We start from the raw sequence: 21,640 nt of genomic DNA on the forward strand, positions 1-21,640 counted from the left end.
GAAGTGCTTACCGCTTCAGCACTTTTTTTCAGCATGAAAATAGTGCTGAATTTTTCACTTATTTTCAGCAATAAGCGTTGAAAATATAGAGTAAACAAACGTGTTATTTTGACAAAAAGTGCTTAATTTAATTTTTTTCAGCAATAAGTGCTGAAAAATAATGCAAACAAACACTGCCTTAGTCCTTTCGTGAAGGACTAAGTCAGATGCAAGCATGATAGCAGACTTTGTTTTGATCCATTAATTTCAACTCATCATTCATGGCATCAATCAATTTATCAGAATCATTACAACCAATAGCTTGTGAAAATGAAATCTAATCAGATTCTTATAAATAAACCACATAATCATTAGAAATAGCTGGTCTTTGTCCTCTTTGAGACCTTAATGTTGATTGTTGTGGTTTTTCCATAATTGGTTCATTAGTGATAATCTCATTGAGGAGTGATTAATCATTAATTTGCTGTTCAACATTGACAGATGATTTTGCAATTGTAGGAACAACAATTTCTTTAGAAGTTATGGGTAATGGAACTTGCACCCCTAACTTCTTGAATATTGGTTTTTTGTAATTGATCACTCCCACTGATTTCACCATTCTCAATGAATTTGGCAATACTCGTTTCAATAATTTTTGTACTATGATTAGGACAATAAAACCTATACCCTTCGGATTTCATTGGATAGCCAATAAAGTAACCACTAATGGTTTTGAAATCCAATTTCTTTTCATGTAGATTATAAATCCTAACCTCCGCTGGGCAACCCCAAACGTGCAGAGTGCCTTAAACTTGGTTTCCTTCTTGTCCACAGTTCAAAAGGAGTCTTTGAAACTGCTTTAGTAGGAACCCTATTTAATAAATAAACAACGGTCTTAAAGGCTTCCATCCATAATGAAATAGGTAAAGAGGAGTTACTTAACATACTCCTAACCATATCCATCAATGTACGATTACGCCTTTCAGCCACTCCATTCTGCTGCGGCATACCTAGCATAGTGTATTGTGCACATATACCATGTTTTTCTAGGAGTTTAGCAAATGGGTCAGGGTGTTGACCCAATCCATCATATCTTCCATAATATTCACCACCTCTATCTGATCTGATAATTTTCACTTTTTTATCCAATTGCCTTTCAACCTCAACAATGTACACCTCTAGGGCATCCACTGCTTGATATTTTTCACGCAATAAATAGATATAACAATAACATGAAAAATCATTAATGAAAGTGATAAAATATTTTTCTTTACTAAAAGATGGTGAGTCAAAAGGCCCACAAATGTCCGTATGGAAAATTTCAAGTTCTCCACTTCTTGTAGTTTTGGTTTGTTTTCCCTTAATACAATCCACAAACACATCAAGATCAGTAAAATCTAAGTTAGGCAAAATCCCATCTTTTACTAATCTCTCCATTCTTTCTTTGGATATATGACCCAAACGTCTGTGCCACAAGTAAGAACTTTCATTGATCAGATTATGTTTAGTTCCAACATTATGATGCAGGGTTAGAAGACTTTCAACAAAATGACTATTAAGATTCAGTTTATACAAACCATCACATAAACTACTAGAACCAACGAAAAAAGAATTTTTAAACAAACTGAATCTTCTATTACGAAATGAAAAGAAATAACTTCAAGGTCAAGTTTAGACATAGAAACCAAATTACGAGAAATAGAAGAAACATAAAGTGTCTTAAACAAATCTACATAACAATCAATGTCTAGAAATAAACGAAATGTCCCGGTAGCAACCACTGGAACTTTGACTCCAGTTCCCACAACTATGGAACTTTCATTTTGGTTTAAAGTCTGGATTGTAAGGAAGCCCTGCATCGAATTAGAAACATGAACAATGGAACCTAAGTCAATCCACCAAGTATTAGAAGGAATTTCAGTAAGGTTTAATTTGAAACATACGTAAGCTAAAGGCTTACCTTTCTTCTCAAACCATACCCTACGTTTGTGGCAATCTCTCTGTACATGCCCAAACTTCTTACAGAAACGGCACTCGATACTATTTTGTCCCCTCTAATGAGCCTCTAGACCTTGAAGAGGCCCATTGATTTTAGATGGTTCTGCCTTTTTGCCCTACTTAGGTTTCTTCCACTTCTTACTAGCTCATTTGCTTATAAGGTGAACTGAATGATGTCCTTGTTGCTTAAGCATTATCTCTTCTTGAACAAGCATATTGGCCAATTCATTAACATTCCACTTGTCCTTAATAGTGTTGTAATGAATTTGAAATGGCCCATACTAAAGAGGTAAGGAGTTCAAAATAAATTGAAGAAAAGACTCATTCACATTCATCCCAAGAGCCTTTAGTTTAGCAGCTAGATTTGACATCTCAAGGATGTGCTCATGCATCCCACGAGTACCATCAAACTTCATGGTGGTGAGTTCAACCATTAATGTCCCAACAAGAAACTTGTCAGCTAAACAAAAACGCTCTTCTACAGTCTTAGAAAATTCCTTAGCAGTGTTAGGTTCAGGAAGTGTTGACTTAATGTTGTTCGCTATACTCGTTCGCATAAACATAATGCTCAATCTGTTTGATATTTCCCAAGAATGACTTAAAGTCTTTTCTTCTGCACTACTAACCTAAGTAATAGCATGCGGTTTCTCAATCCAGAGTGCCAAATCAAGATCCAGTACACCTTGGTGAAACTGGATTTGCTCAGACCAGTCTGAGAAATTTGTTCCATTGAGGATCGGAACAAATAAAGCATGTGAATGAAGTGAAATAGGAACTGAAACTACAATTAAATATATGCTCACATATTAATGCTTTGAGTTAAATAATAAACAATAAATAGTACAGTTGTAACACATCTTTGAATGAAAATTACAGCATACAAAATTAAACTTTTGACTATTATGGTGATTCCCTTTCACTTATAAAAAATAATTAATAATGTATCCATAATCCGATAGGTCCGTTACCTTTGGGTATCCGATTCCTACTCTCAATTAAGGATACACATTAATTATTTTACCTTAGTATATTAATCACGAGAAAAGTGGTGCACGTTTGGGCCAAACCAAAATATTCTCATGATCAAAAATACTTATAAATATCTATTCAAAAATTTGCAAAGTCATTTTCTTAATACTTGGGATATGAGTATTAAGATCCAAACTACAACTTGAAAACCCATGACTTTCTAGTTGGGTCACTTTGGTAATCACCAAACTATTTCATAAAATAGGATTTCAAGTTGAAATAATCACTTTGCAAAACAATTTATTATCAATCACATCATGTCATCTTTTAAAGTTTCATATATGTGACAATTTCATGTTCAAATAAACTATAGAAAATAATTATAACATATCAATACAAAAAATGTTACTCATAAATTCCAAACATGATTCAAATTTTATAAATGACACACATTTTGTGTGTTGTGTTCTATACCATAAAACAAATTATGGGCAATATTATCAATTTAATAAAAATTGGTATGTAGCATCATGCTGGAAATGGAAAATAGAAAATACACTGAAATATATGATTTTCTCAATTAATTAAGGCAGCCAAGAACATCATGCTTTATATATCAAAATCCATAGATAACACGTTCGGTAGAAAAGAAATGGGATTTTATTCTGTGGAAAACTTTAATAGTCACAGCGGAAGAAAAAAATTAAAATCAAAACTAAATCATATCAAATATATATATGAAATCTCCCATAAATAATTGATTCCAACAAATAGATCATAATGGAAAATCAAGAAAGTCTTAACCTATGGCTCTGATACCACATGTAAATAAAAATAAATTAAAATTCCCCAATCTTAACTATCATGATTTTCACGAACATAAATAACATACCTGAATCCAAAGCAACTTCTTTAGATAATTCTTAATCTGAAAATATGGGGCCTATGTGGATACACCTCTCCGTGCAAAAGCAAAAGCTCAATCACTCCCCGCAAGAGCAAAAAACCTCTCTGCGGAAGAGCAGGTCCTTGAAGCTTCTCCACAAAGAGCAAAAAATCTCTCCCCGCAAGAGCAAAAACCTCTTCACGCCAAAGCAAAAATCTATCCAAACGTTTGCTAGCTCCCCGCAAGAGCAGAAGTCATCAAGAAGCTCTATCCAAACGCAGTGATGGATTTCTCCAGGAGATAAGTTTCTCTCTCTTAGCCCTTTCTCTTAAAAAGAAAATCTGCATTCACACACTTATGATGGAAACTGTATAATGCCTCTTAAAAAATGGGTAGAGAGACAAACTTATCTCCTGGAAAAATCCATATTTTCAGATCAAGAATTATCTAAAGAAATTGTTATGGATTCAGGTATGTTATTTATGTTTGTGAAAATCATGATAGTTAAGATCAGGGAATTTTAATTTATTTTTATTTGCATGTGGTATCAAAGCCACAAGTTAAGACTTTCTTGATTTTTCATTATGATCTATTTGTTAGAATCAATTATATATATTTGATATGATTTAGTTTTTGTAACTTCCACTCCACTTCTCATCAAAGTAAGAAGTTATTTTTAACACGAAACTACTTCTCTAACTGTTATCAACCACTATTCTAGAGATTAGATCAGTAACTTCTTTTAAAAAAAGACTAAAAATCATACATGTGTCATGTAAGACATTAAAAATATATCTAACAATATGCCCTTACAGAGAAGTAATAGAAATAAACTAATATTAGTAAAACTAGAACTGACTATTCTAATATTTCCAACATACCACAACACATTACCTGGATTAAATTGTCAAGAAGATTCCTTCATCATTGAAAACGATATACCCAACTATTTGAGGTAGGTTATATGCATCTATTTCTTGGTTATTTAGTTATGCCTAGAGCTATATCAACTAAAAAGGTGTGTAACATCAAATATTTTCTTGCCAACACATGTTATTTTAGTCTTCCTACTGCTCTTCGAGAGCCTTCAACCTACCCCTAATTGCTCCTTCTCATCAGGTTTTGTCCGTGGTCTTGTATAGGCCCAAACCATCTCAAGTTACTTTCCTCTCTTTTTTTCCCAATTAAATCTACTCCTAAATTCCTTTAGATTTGCTCATTTCTGCTTTTGTCTTTCCTAGTCTTTCCACTCATTCATCAGAATTTTTCTCATCTGTACTACACTCATTTTATAAAAATGTATTTTGATTGCCTAACATTCTATTCCATGAAGCATAATGATCTAATTGTTGATCGATACAAACCGATCACATGACACTCCATCAACACATCAGTTTTTCTCTAATTATGTATAATCAAAGGTTGATTACAAATAATAAAACGTAATTATACCTCATCCCTTCGTGTGTCCACACTAAAGTTACATTGCATATACTTTTTTATGGTCCTACTAATTTTAAAACCTCGGTTCCCAAGATATCCTTCCATAGCAAGATTTTTGCATTCACTCCATCTTCCTTTTCTTTTAATAGGTAAATGCAAATTCTATTGAATGTGGTCAAGATAACCAACAAGGCAAATACAAGAGACTAGACCAAACAGCACCCAAACAAGCTACACTTAAGGCTACTTAAAAACACATTCCCATCTACTCATAAAGTTATCAGAAAAAAAATCCCTTAAACTCCTCAAAAACTTTACACCACTAAAAACGAAATTTGACAGACAATAATGTCATCAACAGAGGATTCCATTCCATTAAGTGCATGACTATTCCTCTCCTTCTAGAGACCCCAACACATTGCAAAGGAAATAAGAGCCCAAAGAACTCTTTTTGCTCGCATGAAGGTATAAGTCATGGTCATCCAAGATTCAAACAAGCTTCTGACCAACTCAAAAAAGCAACCCGAAATGCCAAAGAGAGCCCAGAAGTACATCCATATATCTCGGGTCAACACACAATATAATAACAAGTGACTAACAGCCTCCCCATCTCTCTTACACATTCCGCAGAAGTTCGGAGCGCAAAACCCTCTACGAATAAACAAAAGGGTAAGGTTTTAAAGGGTTGATAGGATGAAAAAAATCAGAAAATGGAAATAGAAATAAAGATATAGGAGAGAAGAAGAAATAAAAATAAAAAAAGAAGAAATTAAGATTAAGAAGGAGAATAATTTGCCAAGGAATCACTCCATGGCAATAATGGCCACCACACTTGTTTTGGCTTCACATCAATCATAGGAATTTCTGAAAAATCTCTTTATTCATTATTTCATTGATTCATAAATAAATAAAAAACTACAAATATATAGAGTTTCTCCTCCAACTAAGACCCCTACCATAACCTACTAACTCCAAAATAGAAACTAACTAAAGCGTCCAAAGAAATAGAAACTACTAAATATCCAAAAAGAAAACACATTTGTGGAATTCTCTAGAAATGGTTAACATGAAAATAACTAAATTAAAACACACATCCTAATTAAAGCGTGGATCATCTAATTAAGGGGTTAAAATAAATAAAAAAATTAAATAAAATTAATACATAGCCCTCAAAAATCGTGGTTCATGAATAATAATTTTATAAAAAAAATAAACCCACCAAAGACTCCTAATGAACCTGAACTCCTAATAAATCTGGGCCAAAAGACTCCTAATGAACCTGGGCTCCTAATAAATATGGGTCATGGGCCTGATGTTCCCATCAGCCAATGGTGAGTTGGTCAATCAATTCTTAATCTACTGTAGATTCATGTCAGATGTTTGATCTCACTTCATTTCATTATTTCACAATCTCGGCTGTTTCCCTAGCTCAGTCCTATCCTTTTTTGAGAGTTACCAATCATGGACATTTTTTGGAAGCGAAAGAATACTATGGTGTTTAAACCCTTTTGTTGTCTATTGGGGCCCTATGAAGGAGAGAAATAACTGAACCTTCAAAACGAAGGAACGATCATTATGAGAGATTAATATAGACATTCTTGGTTTGTTATTTTGGTGTAAATTGTTTATGGACTTCAAGGGTGTCTTTTTTGAAAAAGTTTTTTTATTTAGGTGGGATTGATTTTGTGAACTGGCTGATTAATGGATGGTATTTTTTTATCAACGGTCATCTAGAGCACTGGCTTATTCTTCATATTCATAAATACATTTATACCTCTCAAAAAAAAAATTACAAGAAACTCAAGAATCAACCTTTCTCAGCATGTGTAGACTTCCCACGTTTTGAGGCCATTTCTGCACGATGCTCGGAGGTCATCTTCAACAGAACCTCCTAGAAAAAAGTTAAGAATGGCAAAAACACATGTGATAAATAAAGTTAATAAATAAATAAATAATATTCATCAAACTAGAAAGATGATGTAGTATGAGAAAATTCATGGCTCCAAACAAGAGAAAAATGGAAGTGTCAAAGAAAATAGGCATGTATAGCCCACCTTCAAAGCATTTGGGTCACAGCACCCTGCAAGAAAATCTTTGTTATCCTCTGAAGGTTCAGTTGCACCTCTCACTTGTCTGAAAAAATACAATCAAATTTATATTTTTGTCTGAAAGAATATTACATATTCTTAGCTTCAGCATTTATATTTTTAGAACTTAGCAAGTCTGCTTGAATTAGGTACCGAGAGTAACCTTTGATTATGTATGATTTGTTGGGTGGCAATTTCCTGATGATCGCAAACCAAGACCATTTTCAATTCAATCAACAACCAAACAAATTAATTTTAAAAAATTAGAAACACAAAATAGAATTCATGTTAAATGAATCATACTTGTTCACGCAGCACAGCATCCTGGGCAGCAGTTTCAATATCATTTGTGGATGCATCACGAACATCTGGAGCAAGGATGGAAACATTTTGTGGATCACGATGATTAGGTTCTTGATGAACTGACATGGACCCATGTTTGCTCTGATCATTTCCACTAACATGGCTATCTGAAATTGATTTCGCTTTTGTTGATATTTCTTGGATTTTCTGCTTTTTGTTCTGGTGAGATATTTCCTCGTCCCTTCCAGTTAGTTTTTGTGATTGCTGTCCGATAGATTGACAGAATGTAATACTAGGCTGAGGAGAAGCATATGGAGCAAAATGAGGTTGGCCTGACGGATGAAAATTTGGATAAAAATTCTTAGTAGAAGAAAATATTGCATTAGATGGGGGAATAGGGAACAACAGATTGTTTCCAGAATGGTTAGGCTGAGGATGTACGATGGATGGACTCACAGAAGAAGAATTTGAAAAAGTACTTGGCAATTGAGGTCCAGGAGGGATTGGCTGTTGAGGAAAGTTATCCATACCAGAGAGAAAATAAAGTATTTTTTTTATAAGTGAGAATAAATTATTTCAAGCTAAGAGAACTTGCATCATATATGTTCCCATCTCAGCCTCTGGTTTTGAATCTCTATGCATTTGCAACTGTGCGATGAAGTCAATTTATATAAGAACGTTCACCTACAAAATATATAAAGAAAAGAAAAAGTAAGATTTAGTGAACTATAAGCATAAGAGGTGGATCGAATCCTCAGGCTATAAAAACCGAATACTTCACACGTATGAAGCATCAGCAATTTTGCATAACTTTCAACTCCTGAGCTTAAGTAAATAACTAAATCTATAGAATCAAATCAAGGAAAACAAAACTAAATAAAGCTAGATAATGGAACAATCATGTCTCAACAATTAAACACCTGAAGTTCCCTTTGGGAACCAAGTCCTGATATTTGGCACTCTTCACGTTTCCACGTTATAAACATTTTTTTGTATTGAAGTAACAAGTAAACTTATTAGAAAAAAATGAAATTATAGGAGAATATTAATTCTCTGCATTACCTTTTTCATGCTTACAACATGATCCATCAGTGTTTATCAAGTGATGGTAATAATTAAAAAATAAAATTTATTTTGCCATGATAAGGAACACTAAAAACACCTATATGGTTATATCTTTGTGAATGATTGTCTTCCTCATTCAACAAGATTGAAGCTTCTTCAAGCAACCCAAAATTGGTGGCTAGACGATCCAATTCTCAATCCTTGGGTTTCCTTCTAGTTGTAGTTGAGATCTAAAAGGAATGAGAAGAAAAAGAGTGAAGAAGAAGAGATTAGGGAGAATAATCAATAAGAGATTAGGGTTAATTAGCCCCTTTCTCACTATTTATATATTAAATCCAAGTTTCCCGATATCATGAACTAAGTCCAACACATACTTACATTGTGAAATAAATATACCTTTCTTGGATCGAGTAACCTTAATGCCAAGAAAGTATCTCATATCTCCTAAGTCCTTAATTTCAAATTAAGAGGCTAAGAATTTCTTCAATCTCTATATTTCATACGGGCAATTTCTTGTAATCACAATGTCATAAACATATACAATGAGGACTGTGGTGAAGTCTTTCTCCCTTTTCACAAAGAGAGTATGACCTGCATGACTTTGAGTGTACCTAACTTGCTTCACTACTTTGCTAAATCTATTGAACCATACCCGAAGAGACTATGTCAACCCATAAATCAATTTTTTCAATTTGCATACCCTTCCTTTGCTTTCTGAATTTTGAGAACCTGGAGGAGGATTCATGTATACTTCTTCTAGTTCTCTATTTAGGAAGGTGCTCTTCACATCTAACTAATGTAAAAGCCAAGATAAATTTGCAGCAAGGGATAATAATACCCTAATAGTGTTCATCTTGGCTAGAGGTGCAAATGTTTATGTATAGTTAATCCCCTAGGTTTGAGTATATCATTTTGCTGCAAGTCTTGTCTTGCACCTTTCCATCGTGTCATCCGATCTATGTTCTACAATAAACACCCACTTACAGCTCACGTATTATTCTTTAATAGAGCATCCATTTCTTCTTGCATTGCTTTCTTCTATTCAGGAGTTTTCAAAGCTTCTACAACACTGTAAGGGATAGGAACAGAAGAAATAGAAGACACAAGGCATGATATGTAGGACATAGCGAAGAATAGAAGATGTGGTTAGAAATAGGATGCACACTGCAAGAACAAGTTCCCTTATGTATGGCAATAGAAATATCAAGATTAGAAGAATTAACAGGAGCAACAGAATAACTATTACATGGAACTGGGGAATCCAACTGGATAATGTAATCAGCGAGTCTCTTGCTGGATTGTCTTATGATGACTTGAATAAACTTGTAATTATTTTCCTTTGTTTATTGACTCCCTTGACAAAGGCACAAATGATGAAGGATTATATATCTCAGTCGATAGAAGGGCTACAACTGGCAAAGAAGGTAAGTAATTTTTCCACTCTTAAATACTCATCATCTCCCCCTGAAGAGAGGCAATCAAACGAAAAAACAGAGTAGACTCAAAGAATGTGACATCTCTAATGACATATCGTTTGCCAATGGATGGATCCAAACACCGGTATCATTTCTGAGTTAATGAGTATCCCAAGAAGATACCTTAAATAGCCTTAGCATCTAACTTGGTACGATTTGGACCCAGAATATAGATGAAACAAAGGCAACCAAAAACACGAAGAGGCGAATGGAATGTAGAATGACCTAGAACTAACAATTGAAGAGGGGACTAAAAACTAAGAACCCTAGATGGCATATGATTGATAAGGTACGTAGTCTTAAGCAGAGCATCACCCAGAACTTCTTAAGAACAAACATGGACAACTGCATCCCACGAACAACTTCTAGAAGATGGCGGTTCTTTCTCTCAACTACACCATTTTAGTGCAATGTGTAAACACAAGAACTTTGGTGAATAAACCATGCTCTAAATCCCAACATCCATACCTTTGATAAACTCATTATATGAACATAATACTTCTTGGCTGCACAACATAATGCTCTATAAATAGCTGGTCTTATAAAATTTTCTATTTAGTTTAACTGGTTCATCGATAACATGGCACTCTAAACTAAAGGATATCTCCACTTTAGCCATCAAGCTATAATTATAGAGTTCTAGCCACAGACGAGAAATCGAACCCACAACATCGGAGATCAGAAGACTTATGTTTCCACATTTTATATTTGTAAGGTGCTACTAGATAATAACCCTAAGGAATAATACCACCGGTTTACAATTTTGGCTTTTCCGCCATGAGAAAGAAAACCATTTCCCCTACAGAGAAGGAGTTTGGAGTGCACTCTAGATAAATATTTTCTCCTCAACATTTGTTTGACCATCTCTATAAAAATTTTCGACAAGGCTATCAAAAAAATGAGATAAAAATTAAATATATATATATATAATAATCCAACAATAGGTTCTTCGAGAACACTGCCATTAACGAGCTCAATCAATTTTCATACTCAAACAACATTGAAGAAACGACAAACTTGAATTCAAGTGTACTCAAATTTCGATATCTTTAGCTTTCTCTAGTGAACCTTTCGATGAATTCAGGGTGTCTTTTTTTAAGAAGAAAACGCATGAGATTTCAAAAATTAAGATGAAGTTAGAAGTCGGTCTCAAAGGAATTTCGGTGTAAAAAGGAGCGCAGCTTGGATCATTATTTAAAATCCTATAATATGCCTCGACTCGACTCGACTCGCCTACGCCAAGCCTACCGTGTTGACTCGTCTGAGTCATGCTCATAAGCAGGGGTGTCAAATGGGTCAATTCAGTTCCTAAGGTGCCTAAGAACCAAAACCATTATAGTTCGGAAAAATTACTTAAAAAATGGACTTCTTTCTAAATAGTCCTTAAGTTTTCAATGATAAGGGCTTGTTTGGATATCAGAAGCAAAAATACTATGCCAAAGAACAGAAGCTAGAATACTTTGTTAAGGAGTTGGAGAAGTACTTCTATGTTGCAAAGGTGTTTGGGACTTAATTCTATGAAGTACTTTTCTAAGGTATGGTTGTTGGGATTTAGGAGTGGAGTACTTTGTGAAGGAGTTGGAGAAGTACTTCTATGTTGAAAAGGTGTTTGGGAATTAATTTTGTGAAGTACTGGCAAAAGTACTTTTGTGCTGGAAGTGTGTTTGGGAACCATGGTGACTTCTCATGGTTTTTGGAAAAAATACCAAAATATCCTTATAATCTACCTGTAACTGTTTTTTATGCTAGAAGTGTGTTTGGGAACCATATTGATTTCTCATGATTTCTAGAAAAAAAGACAAAAATACCCTTATATTATGCCTGTTATTGTTTTTTGTCTTTTAGTGTGATAATATATCTTCAAACTGTACTGTTTTTGACATTTTAACAATAAATATTAATATAATGTGTATTTAAACCCAAGTATACTAAAAATTAAAAAAAAAATTGACAACCTCTCTCTTAAAAATTGAATGTTTTCACCTGTCACATGTTGAAATAATATATATATATATAATAGTGTTGTCTCAAACATAACAAGTCCTGAAATATATCTATACTTAAACAAATCTCATACATGCAATCTACATATATCTATTTAAAAAATAACATCATAACTAACACAACTATTAAAATTAAAATTGTTATGAATTACAATATATTACATCATATTGATGTATAAAAAAACAAATCATTAGTGTTCTTTTGTCATCCATGTTTCTTCTCATGCTTTATCAGTCACATCAACTTTGTCAATAGCTTCAACTTTATCAACCCATAAAAATCTCCCAGTATAATTATGGAATTAAAGAAGAAATGAACTTCATCAAACTATAATATAAATAGATATATTGTAAAAGAAATATGACAAATTTATATTTGTCTTAAGATCAATTATTACCTTCTAAAACATATACCTATAAAAAATTTTACCCTTGTTTTCTTTGATTCTAGTAGTGATAATAACCAATTCTCGACCACACGAACAACAAAGTGTCATCAAAACTACATTCAACGATTTACAACCAAACGTATATACTTAAATTCAAATGCATGAAAATCAAAATAAATAAATCTAAAACATCTCAAAAAAATAACAAGTCAAATTTTTACAATATTTAAATTAAAGTATTGAATTTAATTCAAGTCACCCTTATACATTAATATCGTGTCGATCATAAACCTCTTTTATATCTTGTGCTATGACTTCTCTCTTCTGTTCCATAGTCTTATTTGATTGGTGATATACATGCATAGGTGGATTTCTATTATCTAAATATGTGGAATCTTCTTCTACAAAATCATCTTGATCATATCAAGCAAATTTCACATCTATTAAGCCCTCTTTTCGAATAAAATTATGTAACCCCATGCAAGCAATTACAATATCCCATTGTATATCAAACGAATATGAATGTATGTCACGTAAGATCACCCATCGTGCCTTTAGAATATCGAAACACTGTTCAATCACATTACGTAGGGAAGAATGAAAATGATTGAACACTTCTTTCTTCCCCTTTTGCCAAGCAACCCTTCGAAAATCTTGTAGATGGTAAGAAGCACCTCTATATAGTATCAAATAGTCATTCATCAATTGGTACCCAGAGTCAACTAGGTAGTACTTACCTATCAACCGAAATAAACAATTACGATCATTTTAAAATATTCAAGTAAATAAAGTATTATCTTAATTAATTCTTTAAATACCAACCTTCTGATGGATGTGGAAATCCTAAATTGAGATTAGTAATGGTGTTCAATAATACATTTGAGTCATTTGTTTGTCCCTCCTAACTAACCATAACATATGTAAAAAACATGTCAAAAGAGCATACAACCAACACATTCTGCATTATGCTCTTCCGACCTAAGAAGTGGAGTTGGTCTGCTTACAAGAACACGTACTCCTATATGCGTACCATTTATGACTACCACACAATCCTTCATATTGAAATAATAAGACAATGCATGTATTATAAATAAATATTCATGTTATTAACCAAAAATTTTTAATAAGATACCGCAAAAAAAAAAAGCCAGTATCTTCAATTAGTTCGAATTTCATGAGATCTCATTTGTGTATCGGGGGCACGATAAAAAACCTACACAAACATAAAACCGCCACCAAAACTCTATGAAAATGTCTACTTACAATCTCTTCAGAATGTTGAAATCGATTAACAATCAATCTCATACTTCCATTTTGTCCTAATATGATTAGGAACATAGCCAAAGAAACATGTCTCGTATATTTTAGGTTTGCCTTATCGCAAAGAAATGACAATAGTTGATGGAAAATGTGTTTTTCCATCATTAATTATTCATGACATAATTGTTTCCTAACAAAACATATTTCATATAATCTTCTCCAGTAAACTTATAGTTTGTCTTGGGTTGTTTATTTAAACTAGTCTACGTTGAGATAACATTTAATTTGTTGAAATATTAATTGCTAACATTTCAAGACCATCATCTGACGATGACTCTATCAAGTCTTCATCCGACAACAAAGACATCAAGTATGCAGCCAACGATGAATCCATCAAATTTGTTTGTTTTCAAACATGTAATAAAATATCAAAATTCAAACTTATAACTAACCATAATACTATGATCTAACGACAATAAATAACATTTAGTCAAGCTTAAACATAAAATAAACATCAACATTGCAAGATTAAACATCTAACATGGATAAACATAAAAAAATCCAACAAAAAATTTGCTAACATTAAAAAGGAATCACAACATACCTTACACATCACTAGGACCACTAAAAGTATCACCACCTGATAGTTGCCTCTTATTCACCAACCATTGTAGACGCATTTCCTTCATCTTAAAACAATAGAATATATCTCTAAATCCTAACCTTATTTCAAAGTTATAATATGCCCAAACATATAATTCACTCATGAATGGGATATCATTTGATAGTTCATCCAATAACACATTACACTTCGCAATATTAGTCCTCTTGACACCCCTTTCCTTAATAGCTTCAACAATATCTCCAGCTGGTCTTGAAATATATTATTTTTGGTCCCCTTCTTGTATCGTGGTTGAGGTTCCTCTCTAGATGACATCCTTCTTAAAGGTACGCAAACTGAGATCTCACCCTCAAGATCTACATTTTGAGACATATTTGGTTGATGTTAATTTTCAAACTGCATTTCTGACTGACTCTCAGAGATCAAATTAGGACTACTATCATCCAAATATTCTTCAACAGACTCGTAATTCATTACAAGAGATCGAGCATGAAAACCATTGAATGTGATCTCATCAAATATAAGGTCTAACTCACGAACAAATTCAAGTCCCTTGGTCCGAAATTTATTTTCAGTCAAATGGGTCTATAAAAAAGAAGAATATTAATATAAAATACTCGATTGAACAAATGCAATTGGATAAGCTAAATTAGACTAGTACCTTCAACCTATCAGCCTACCAAGCATCGTCCATAACAATTACATTCATCACTCTGTCATATCCAATCCCACTCATATTCATTAAACCATTCCAACTCTTCCAATCACCCTTGACTTTATCCCAGTGAATCTCAAGTTGTCTATGTTCTACATGTACATTTGTTCTCTTCATAAATTCCAATCGAAGGTCTTTCCAGCTTGGCTTATCCAAAGTAGGTTCATTTCTACGACCTTTTTGAACCAATTCAAGACATATCTATAAATGCCTTGTGAATTTCTCGTGTCTGTACAAATTTTTTTTTTCTAATTGATAAACCATCTCTTTTCCCTTAGATTGGGTTTCAGACATTTTGCGTTACCAATAAAAAAACAAGCTACTTGGTAAGTAAAAAATTAAAACATATTGTACAAAACATACATAACAAAGCTTGAATGTATCAGGTCCTGATATATATGCTACCAAGTCCTGATATATATCCATATTTAAACAAATCTCATATAAATTTAAAATCATTATAAATTACAATATATAAATTTATTTATTTTCTTAGACAAAAAGAAAATAACAGATCTTGTAATAAAAAATGGTTACTAGTGAAGGAATAATTAAATCAAAATCAATCATCCTCCACAAAATCAAAATGATTTACAAATCTTCAACTAAAGAAGTTGAGGTTATATACAATCAATTTAAGACAGAAGATTCCCCTATGTAGATAGATAGAAGATTCCCCTATTTAGAAATTTATATATTTTATCAAAAGAAATCTATACCAACCCATAACCATCTTTATTGACCATTAGATCGCACTTCGGACTAAGGAATCTCGACCCTACATACTTCCTCTATCTTCTGTCTGTGTAGAAAATATTTCACCCACTACAAATTGTTAGGAAAGAAGAGGTTCAACGAGAGCCAATGTCTTAAGATCAACATCTCTACCAAAACAAACAATTTTTTCCTTGAGAGAAAGAGAGAGAATCAATCAAAGCCCATAAACCCCAAAATTCAGAAAATGAGTTCATCATCAAAGACATTAAGGAAACTGGAGGTTGTCTCCCCTGTTCCAACAGATATCAACATTGCCAGCTCTGTTGAACCTCTTCACATCTCAAAGATCGCTAAGGCTCTCAATCTTAGTTCCAACCACTGATCTATATGAGAAATATAAAACCAAGATAAGGTTACTTCTTATATGGGGAATCTTCTATCTTAAATTTTGGGACATCACAAATAGAGCTAGAGATATCGAGTGAGGGTTTCGAGGGAGAAAAGATAGATTTGCAGAGTGAGAGAATAGATTAGTTAAAAGAAAACTAGAGAAGCAAGACTCACTGTCAGATTAATGGCAGATTGTGAGGAAACAATACTCGATCGTAGGAGGATAGCAACAACAGCTTTCTTTGTTAACCAGGTATGATAAGAAAAGGGGTTACGGCAGATGTGGTTTGAGGACATAAGTCGTGGGATTTGTATAATTCGTGAGGGTTAAAATTGTCTTTTCACTTTATTTTTAACGTCAAAAATTGTTCCTCCCTGGAGATAATTTGCAGAGCACTTATATGGGCTTTTCATCAAGGAGCAATTTTTGCTCTTGCGTGGAATAAAAGTCAAGAATTTATTTCAATCCAAACAACTGCCCTGCTAGCTTCTGTCTCCACAGATGAGCAAAAGCCACGAAAAGCTATATCCAAACACATACTAAACTTTTTCTATCTAAATGGTCCCTCAAAATCATTTTCACCCTATTTCGTACCCGAAATACCTAAAATACCATAACCTCCAAACTCACCACTTTTTTCACCAAAAAACTTAGGACCCGTGTGGATACAGGAGCCAGAAGTACTTAAAACATAAATACTCCTAGAAGTATTTTTTGAAGTACTATCTGAAGTAGCTGGATACGTGTTGTACGTTTGGATGCAAGATCTAAGAAGTTCTACCAAAAGTACTTTTCATAGAGTTTTGTGTTTGGAAACTATTTTGGATTATGTTAAAATGATCAAAATGCCCTTATATGTAATAATTACTATTTTTAACATTATAACTCAACAACTTATGCTAAAAAAAAGTAACGGTTACTGTTTATATTCAATAAAAACATTATAATATCATTTTAAACTTATTCTTATTTATTTTTTAAATCAGCAAACTATCCCCTAAACATTGGATATATGAAAAATAAAACTTGTATAAAAGCATGACAGCTATCATATAATAAAACTTGTATCATCATACATAAAACTATATGTAATAATATTTATCCATGTTTGTTTGTTGATGTTTGTCTTGTTTAATTAGTTTGTGTGGCAATTCAAGTATTCCACTAGTTTCCAGTTGCTGCATCTTCTCGTAACTGATATTGCTACTGCCAATTGTTTTGGTGCAGTCATGACAACTCAGTTATTTCACACTAAAGATCAAAGCAATAGTAGAGTGGTTGCAAACAATTAGGAGTGGTTCCCTTTTAATGGTCTGATGTAAAAATCAGCATAATTGGAGTCATACTAAAACACAACATTTCCTTTATATCAAAGCAAGATACAACATGTTAACTTAAACAGAAATGATGGGCTTGTGATTTAAACGAGCTCATATTTAGCTAGTCTAACTATTACTACCACTAATGGGGAAAAAAATATCTTATCCTCTAAAGAGAATCCAGCAACAAGACTTATTTTGCTGAGCGATCTTTCCACGAGTGACTCATCCCTTTTGCTGAGCGATCTTTCTGGGGGTCCATCATTTGGTTGAAATCAGTTCCTTCCAAAATTTCTTTTTTTATTTGGTTGGCTTCCCTCAGTAGGATCCTCACGATGGATAACTTGATCGTTCGAGGTTGGATCACCCCTAACTGCTGTCCCCTTTGCTTGAGGGATGGGGAAACTGTTGATCATATCTTAATTCATTGCCCCTTTGCCCATAATATTTGGTCAAATTTCCTTAGTCTTTTTCGTATTAATTGGGTGTTTCCTTGTAAGTTCTCTTCATTATTAGCAGAGTGGGCCAATAATGCTTACCACTCCAAAAAAAGACTCTTGTGGGCTATGCTTGCATCGGCTATTGCATGGGGGGTGTGGAATAAAAGAAATAACAGGGCGTTCAATTGTAAAATTAGAAGCTCTCTTGCAGATTTCTTGGAAATCTTGGGCTCTTTATACCTTTGGCCAAAACAGCACATAGAATTTGTGAGGATAACTTTTGATGATTTGGTATTTAGATGAAACTCTCTATGTAATCATTGATTTTTTTTGTTTTCTTTTACTTGCTGCTCTTTGTGAGGCTTCCTTGGCCTCCTTGTAATCATTTTCCCTTCTTCTCAATATATTATACTTTTTAAAAAAACAAGACTTATTTTGGGCCTTTTAATCATGTGCTAGGAGTAACTATGCTAATCATACTTGTTTACAAATGAAACCATACTCAGATTGTCGTACATTTTTTAGGCCAACTTCTATCAAAGTTGCCAATTATCTAGTTTAAAGGCGTGACGAGTGGTGATGATTGGCACTAGACCCCATGGAGATTTGTTGCTAGGGTCCTCTTTTCTTTTCCAAGATAAACAAAGCAAATAACTTCTTCTCTGATGGAATTTGATGATACGTGATAAATCTGGTTTTTCTTCATACCCTCCTTTGTTACTCAATTCTACCACATTATTATGTCTTATTGTATGTTATTTATGGCATTATGATGGGCGATGAAATTGAAAGAGAGTAAATTTAAAATTGAATCTGTTTTTTAAGTGTGAAAAAAGTGATTGTATACAAGTCCAAGGCTTTAGAAGGGATGAGAGGAAGGCAGAAAAGAATGGATATGGTGATATTTAGAAAATATATGAAAACACAGACTGAATATATGTTTAAAAATAGGGTAAGAGTGGTACTTGAGATTCCTAGAGAATCCTGGCATTAAAAATAAATATTCTAATGTATTAGTAATCCTCGGTAAAATAAATATAAAAATAAAAAATTCAAACCAATCTCATTATATGTAAATCCATGATAACTGAACACAATCTGTGTACTTGTAAGAATTTAAGAACGGTATCACAATATCACTGTTTGCATTAGTGCCTATGCCCGTACTCAATAGGGAGAACAAAAATCAACTTCAGCAATGAAAAATCAGAAATTTCCTAAGACATGCCAAAAGTAAGGGCTAAAGTTTGAAAATCATCCAATGAGAAAGAAAATAGGGATCCCATACCATCAGCTATACTAACGATGACTTTTAGAAAGCCCCAAACATCTTCCACCAGTATTAACCAGGTTGGACCCTTTCTCAAAAACCCAACAATGACCTAATATTCACTCATCACTAAATTGATTTCCAATTGTTCACTGTATCAAATGAAACTATGGGTCTTCTAATGCCCAACATATTGGTTAACAGATCCCCCCGGCCCAATTTTTAAGTCTTCTATTCTTACCCATCAGAATTTGTAGACCAAATTTAGTCTTTGACACAATGAAGTTAGAAAAAAATAAAAAATAACTAACAACAACAAACTTTTAAGTTTAATTATCTGTTGCCATCCATATGATAGCACACAGTTTCCAAAACATAAATAACTTCTTCCTGGCAGTCATAATTCCTGAATAATGTCGAATTTTATGAAAGATCTTCCAGCATATAATTCTATCTTTAGTGTGAAAAGAACAAATACAACCCCAGGTCTACATGATGCAACTTTTTAACTCAAATTCAACAACCAGAGCTACTAAATAGATCAAAACTGCTCCAGAATAAAATAAAATAAAAATCATAGTAAAACAAGCAGAGAAAATTCGCAATTCTTTAGAAACGCTCTAATCAAGATTCAAATCAGTAGTTTTGAACTTATTTTTCTCAAAACCAACAAGTAGAGCTAAACCCGTAACAAATAAAGAAAAACTGGAACAAATTCATAATTTCAATCAGATTCGGTCTGATCAATCGGAAACAACACCAAAAATACCTTGAGGGTTCTGTCGAGGGTTCCGTTGAGGGTTTCAAAGATCAGAAATTTAGGGAGGACTCACCGCCGCAGTGAGAAGACTCTGTTGGAGTGAGAGAGATCTGCTGTCGAGGTTCCAAACGAGAGAGGGTTGTCGTTCTGTCGAGTTCCAAACGAGAGAGGGTGAGGTTATGTTTCTGTTTTGTGTTGTTAGGGTTATAAAAAAAAATTAAAGGATTCAGTCTTAAGCGTAATATTGAAATTGAAAAAAAAAAAATTATTGACGGAAAAATGGCTCTCCGCAAAAACGAAATTGAGAAGCATAATTTTGATACTTCTCGTAAAAATACTATTTTAACTCTTTTAAAAAATTATTCTTTCAAAACATTGAATGTCCCAACGATAAATTAAGTGCTTCCAACTCCCCATTAGAATCAGAAGTTATTAGAGAAATCAATTCAAACAGGCCCTATGATTTTTCTACTTTGAATTTTTTATCTCTAATTTTAATGAAGATGAAGAAAAGGGAATGATTGATCTTCGTGTTTTGTTTTCTAGTTCTTCTGGAGATGTCAAGACTCACAAGTGGCGGGAATATGCATAGTACGCATTGTCAAAAGATCAGATTAGACCTAAAACCCTATCCGATCTGACGGATTAGGATATGGAATGAGGATTTAGGTTCTGAAAAGGATCCATATCTATTCTTGATCGACCATATTCCCATCCGATTGGGCCTGGATCTCATATAATGTGAGCAAGTATGTGAAATTATAAGCTAATTTAATAATACTCTTGACTGAAATTCAAGGTTGACTTGTTCAATAAATTTACTTATTTTTTTAATTCTCTTAAAAAAACTTAAATTATTTTTATCAAAAGTTAAAAATAAATAAATAAATAATAAATTACCATTAAAAATCATCAACAGAAAAGTAATTTCAACTTTGGGACAAGGGGGTAAAACCTAATATCACCAATTTTTGCATGGCTAGTAAACTACCTTAAATTATGCTATCTATTATTTTGTTTAAAATACAACAATATATATATATATATATAACAATGGTTTTTCAAAATATGAGTTAGAAGTTTCGGATTGAGCTGATTTTTTGTGAGGATGATCTCCATGATGAGAAGATTATGAAGATACAAGAAAGATGTAAAATTGAGATCTTAAAATTCATATCAAATAGGATGAATTCATCCTATTTCAAGAAACCCATACAAAAAGAAATTGATGATATAAAGTCTAATCTATGGGATATTCCCAGAATAGGACAAATAGAATCTATACATCATCCGCCAATAAATGAAATAATAATTCCAGTAGATAAAGACACAGTAATAGGATCACCCTATAAAGCAATAACAAATAAAGAAATAGACTTGGTATCCACAAGAAAGGACATAGATAACATAATGAAACAAAATAATTATACAAACAGATATCTCAATTCAATTGGAGAACAATTAACAAGAATAGAAAACAATTATACAAAACCTACAGAAGTAAAACAAACACCTGTGATAGATCAATCAAAAAATAATACACCCCTAT

At 33.1% G+C, this 21,640-nt stretch overlaps 1 protein-coding gene across 7 annotated transcripts in view; it reads right to left on the bottom strand.

Annotated features, from left to right (window-relative positions):
* Window positions 1-20,390, bottom strand: part of LOC147394256 (WW domain-containing protein) — an 87,184-nt gene extending 66,794 nt beyond the window's left edge. For 3 of the 7 annotated variants that reach the window (XR_015181444.1, XM_086453906.1, XM_086453907.1), the window contains exons 1-5: window positions 20,101-20,390; window positions 7,666-8,349; window positions 7,526-7,560; window positions 7,330-7,408; window positions 7,088-7,166 (exon numbers count right to left, since the gene is read on the bottom strand). Coding sequence is in view for 6 of the 7 variants with exons in the window: in XM_086453906.1 (XP_086310032.1) it covers window positions 7,088-7,166; window positions 7,330-7,408; window positions 7,526-7,560; window positions 7,666-8,193 (721 nt within the window). In the remaining variant the exon portion in view is untranslated. The remainder of the gene's footprint in view (window positions 1-7,087; window positions 7,167-7,329; window positions 7,409-7,525; window positions 7,561-7,665; window positions 8,350-20,100) is intronic. The other 4 variants (XM_086453902.1, XM_086453901.1, XM_086453904.1 and 1 more) reach the window with 4 other exon arrangements.
* Window positions 20,391-21,640: the final 1,250 nt, after the last annotated feature.

The sequence above is a fragment of the Akebia trifoliata genome, chromosome 9, assembly GCF_017979445.1.
Source record: "Akebia trifoliata isolate Shusen 1 chromosome 9, ASM1797944v1, whole genome shotgun sequence".
NCBI classification, from domain to species: domain Eukaryota; kingdom Viridiplantae; phylum Streptophyta; class Magnoliopsida; order Ranunculales; family Lardizabalaceae; genus Akebia; species Akebia trifoliata.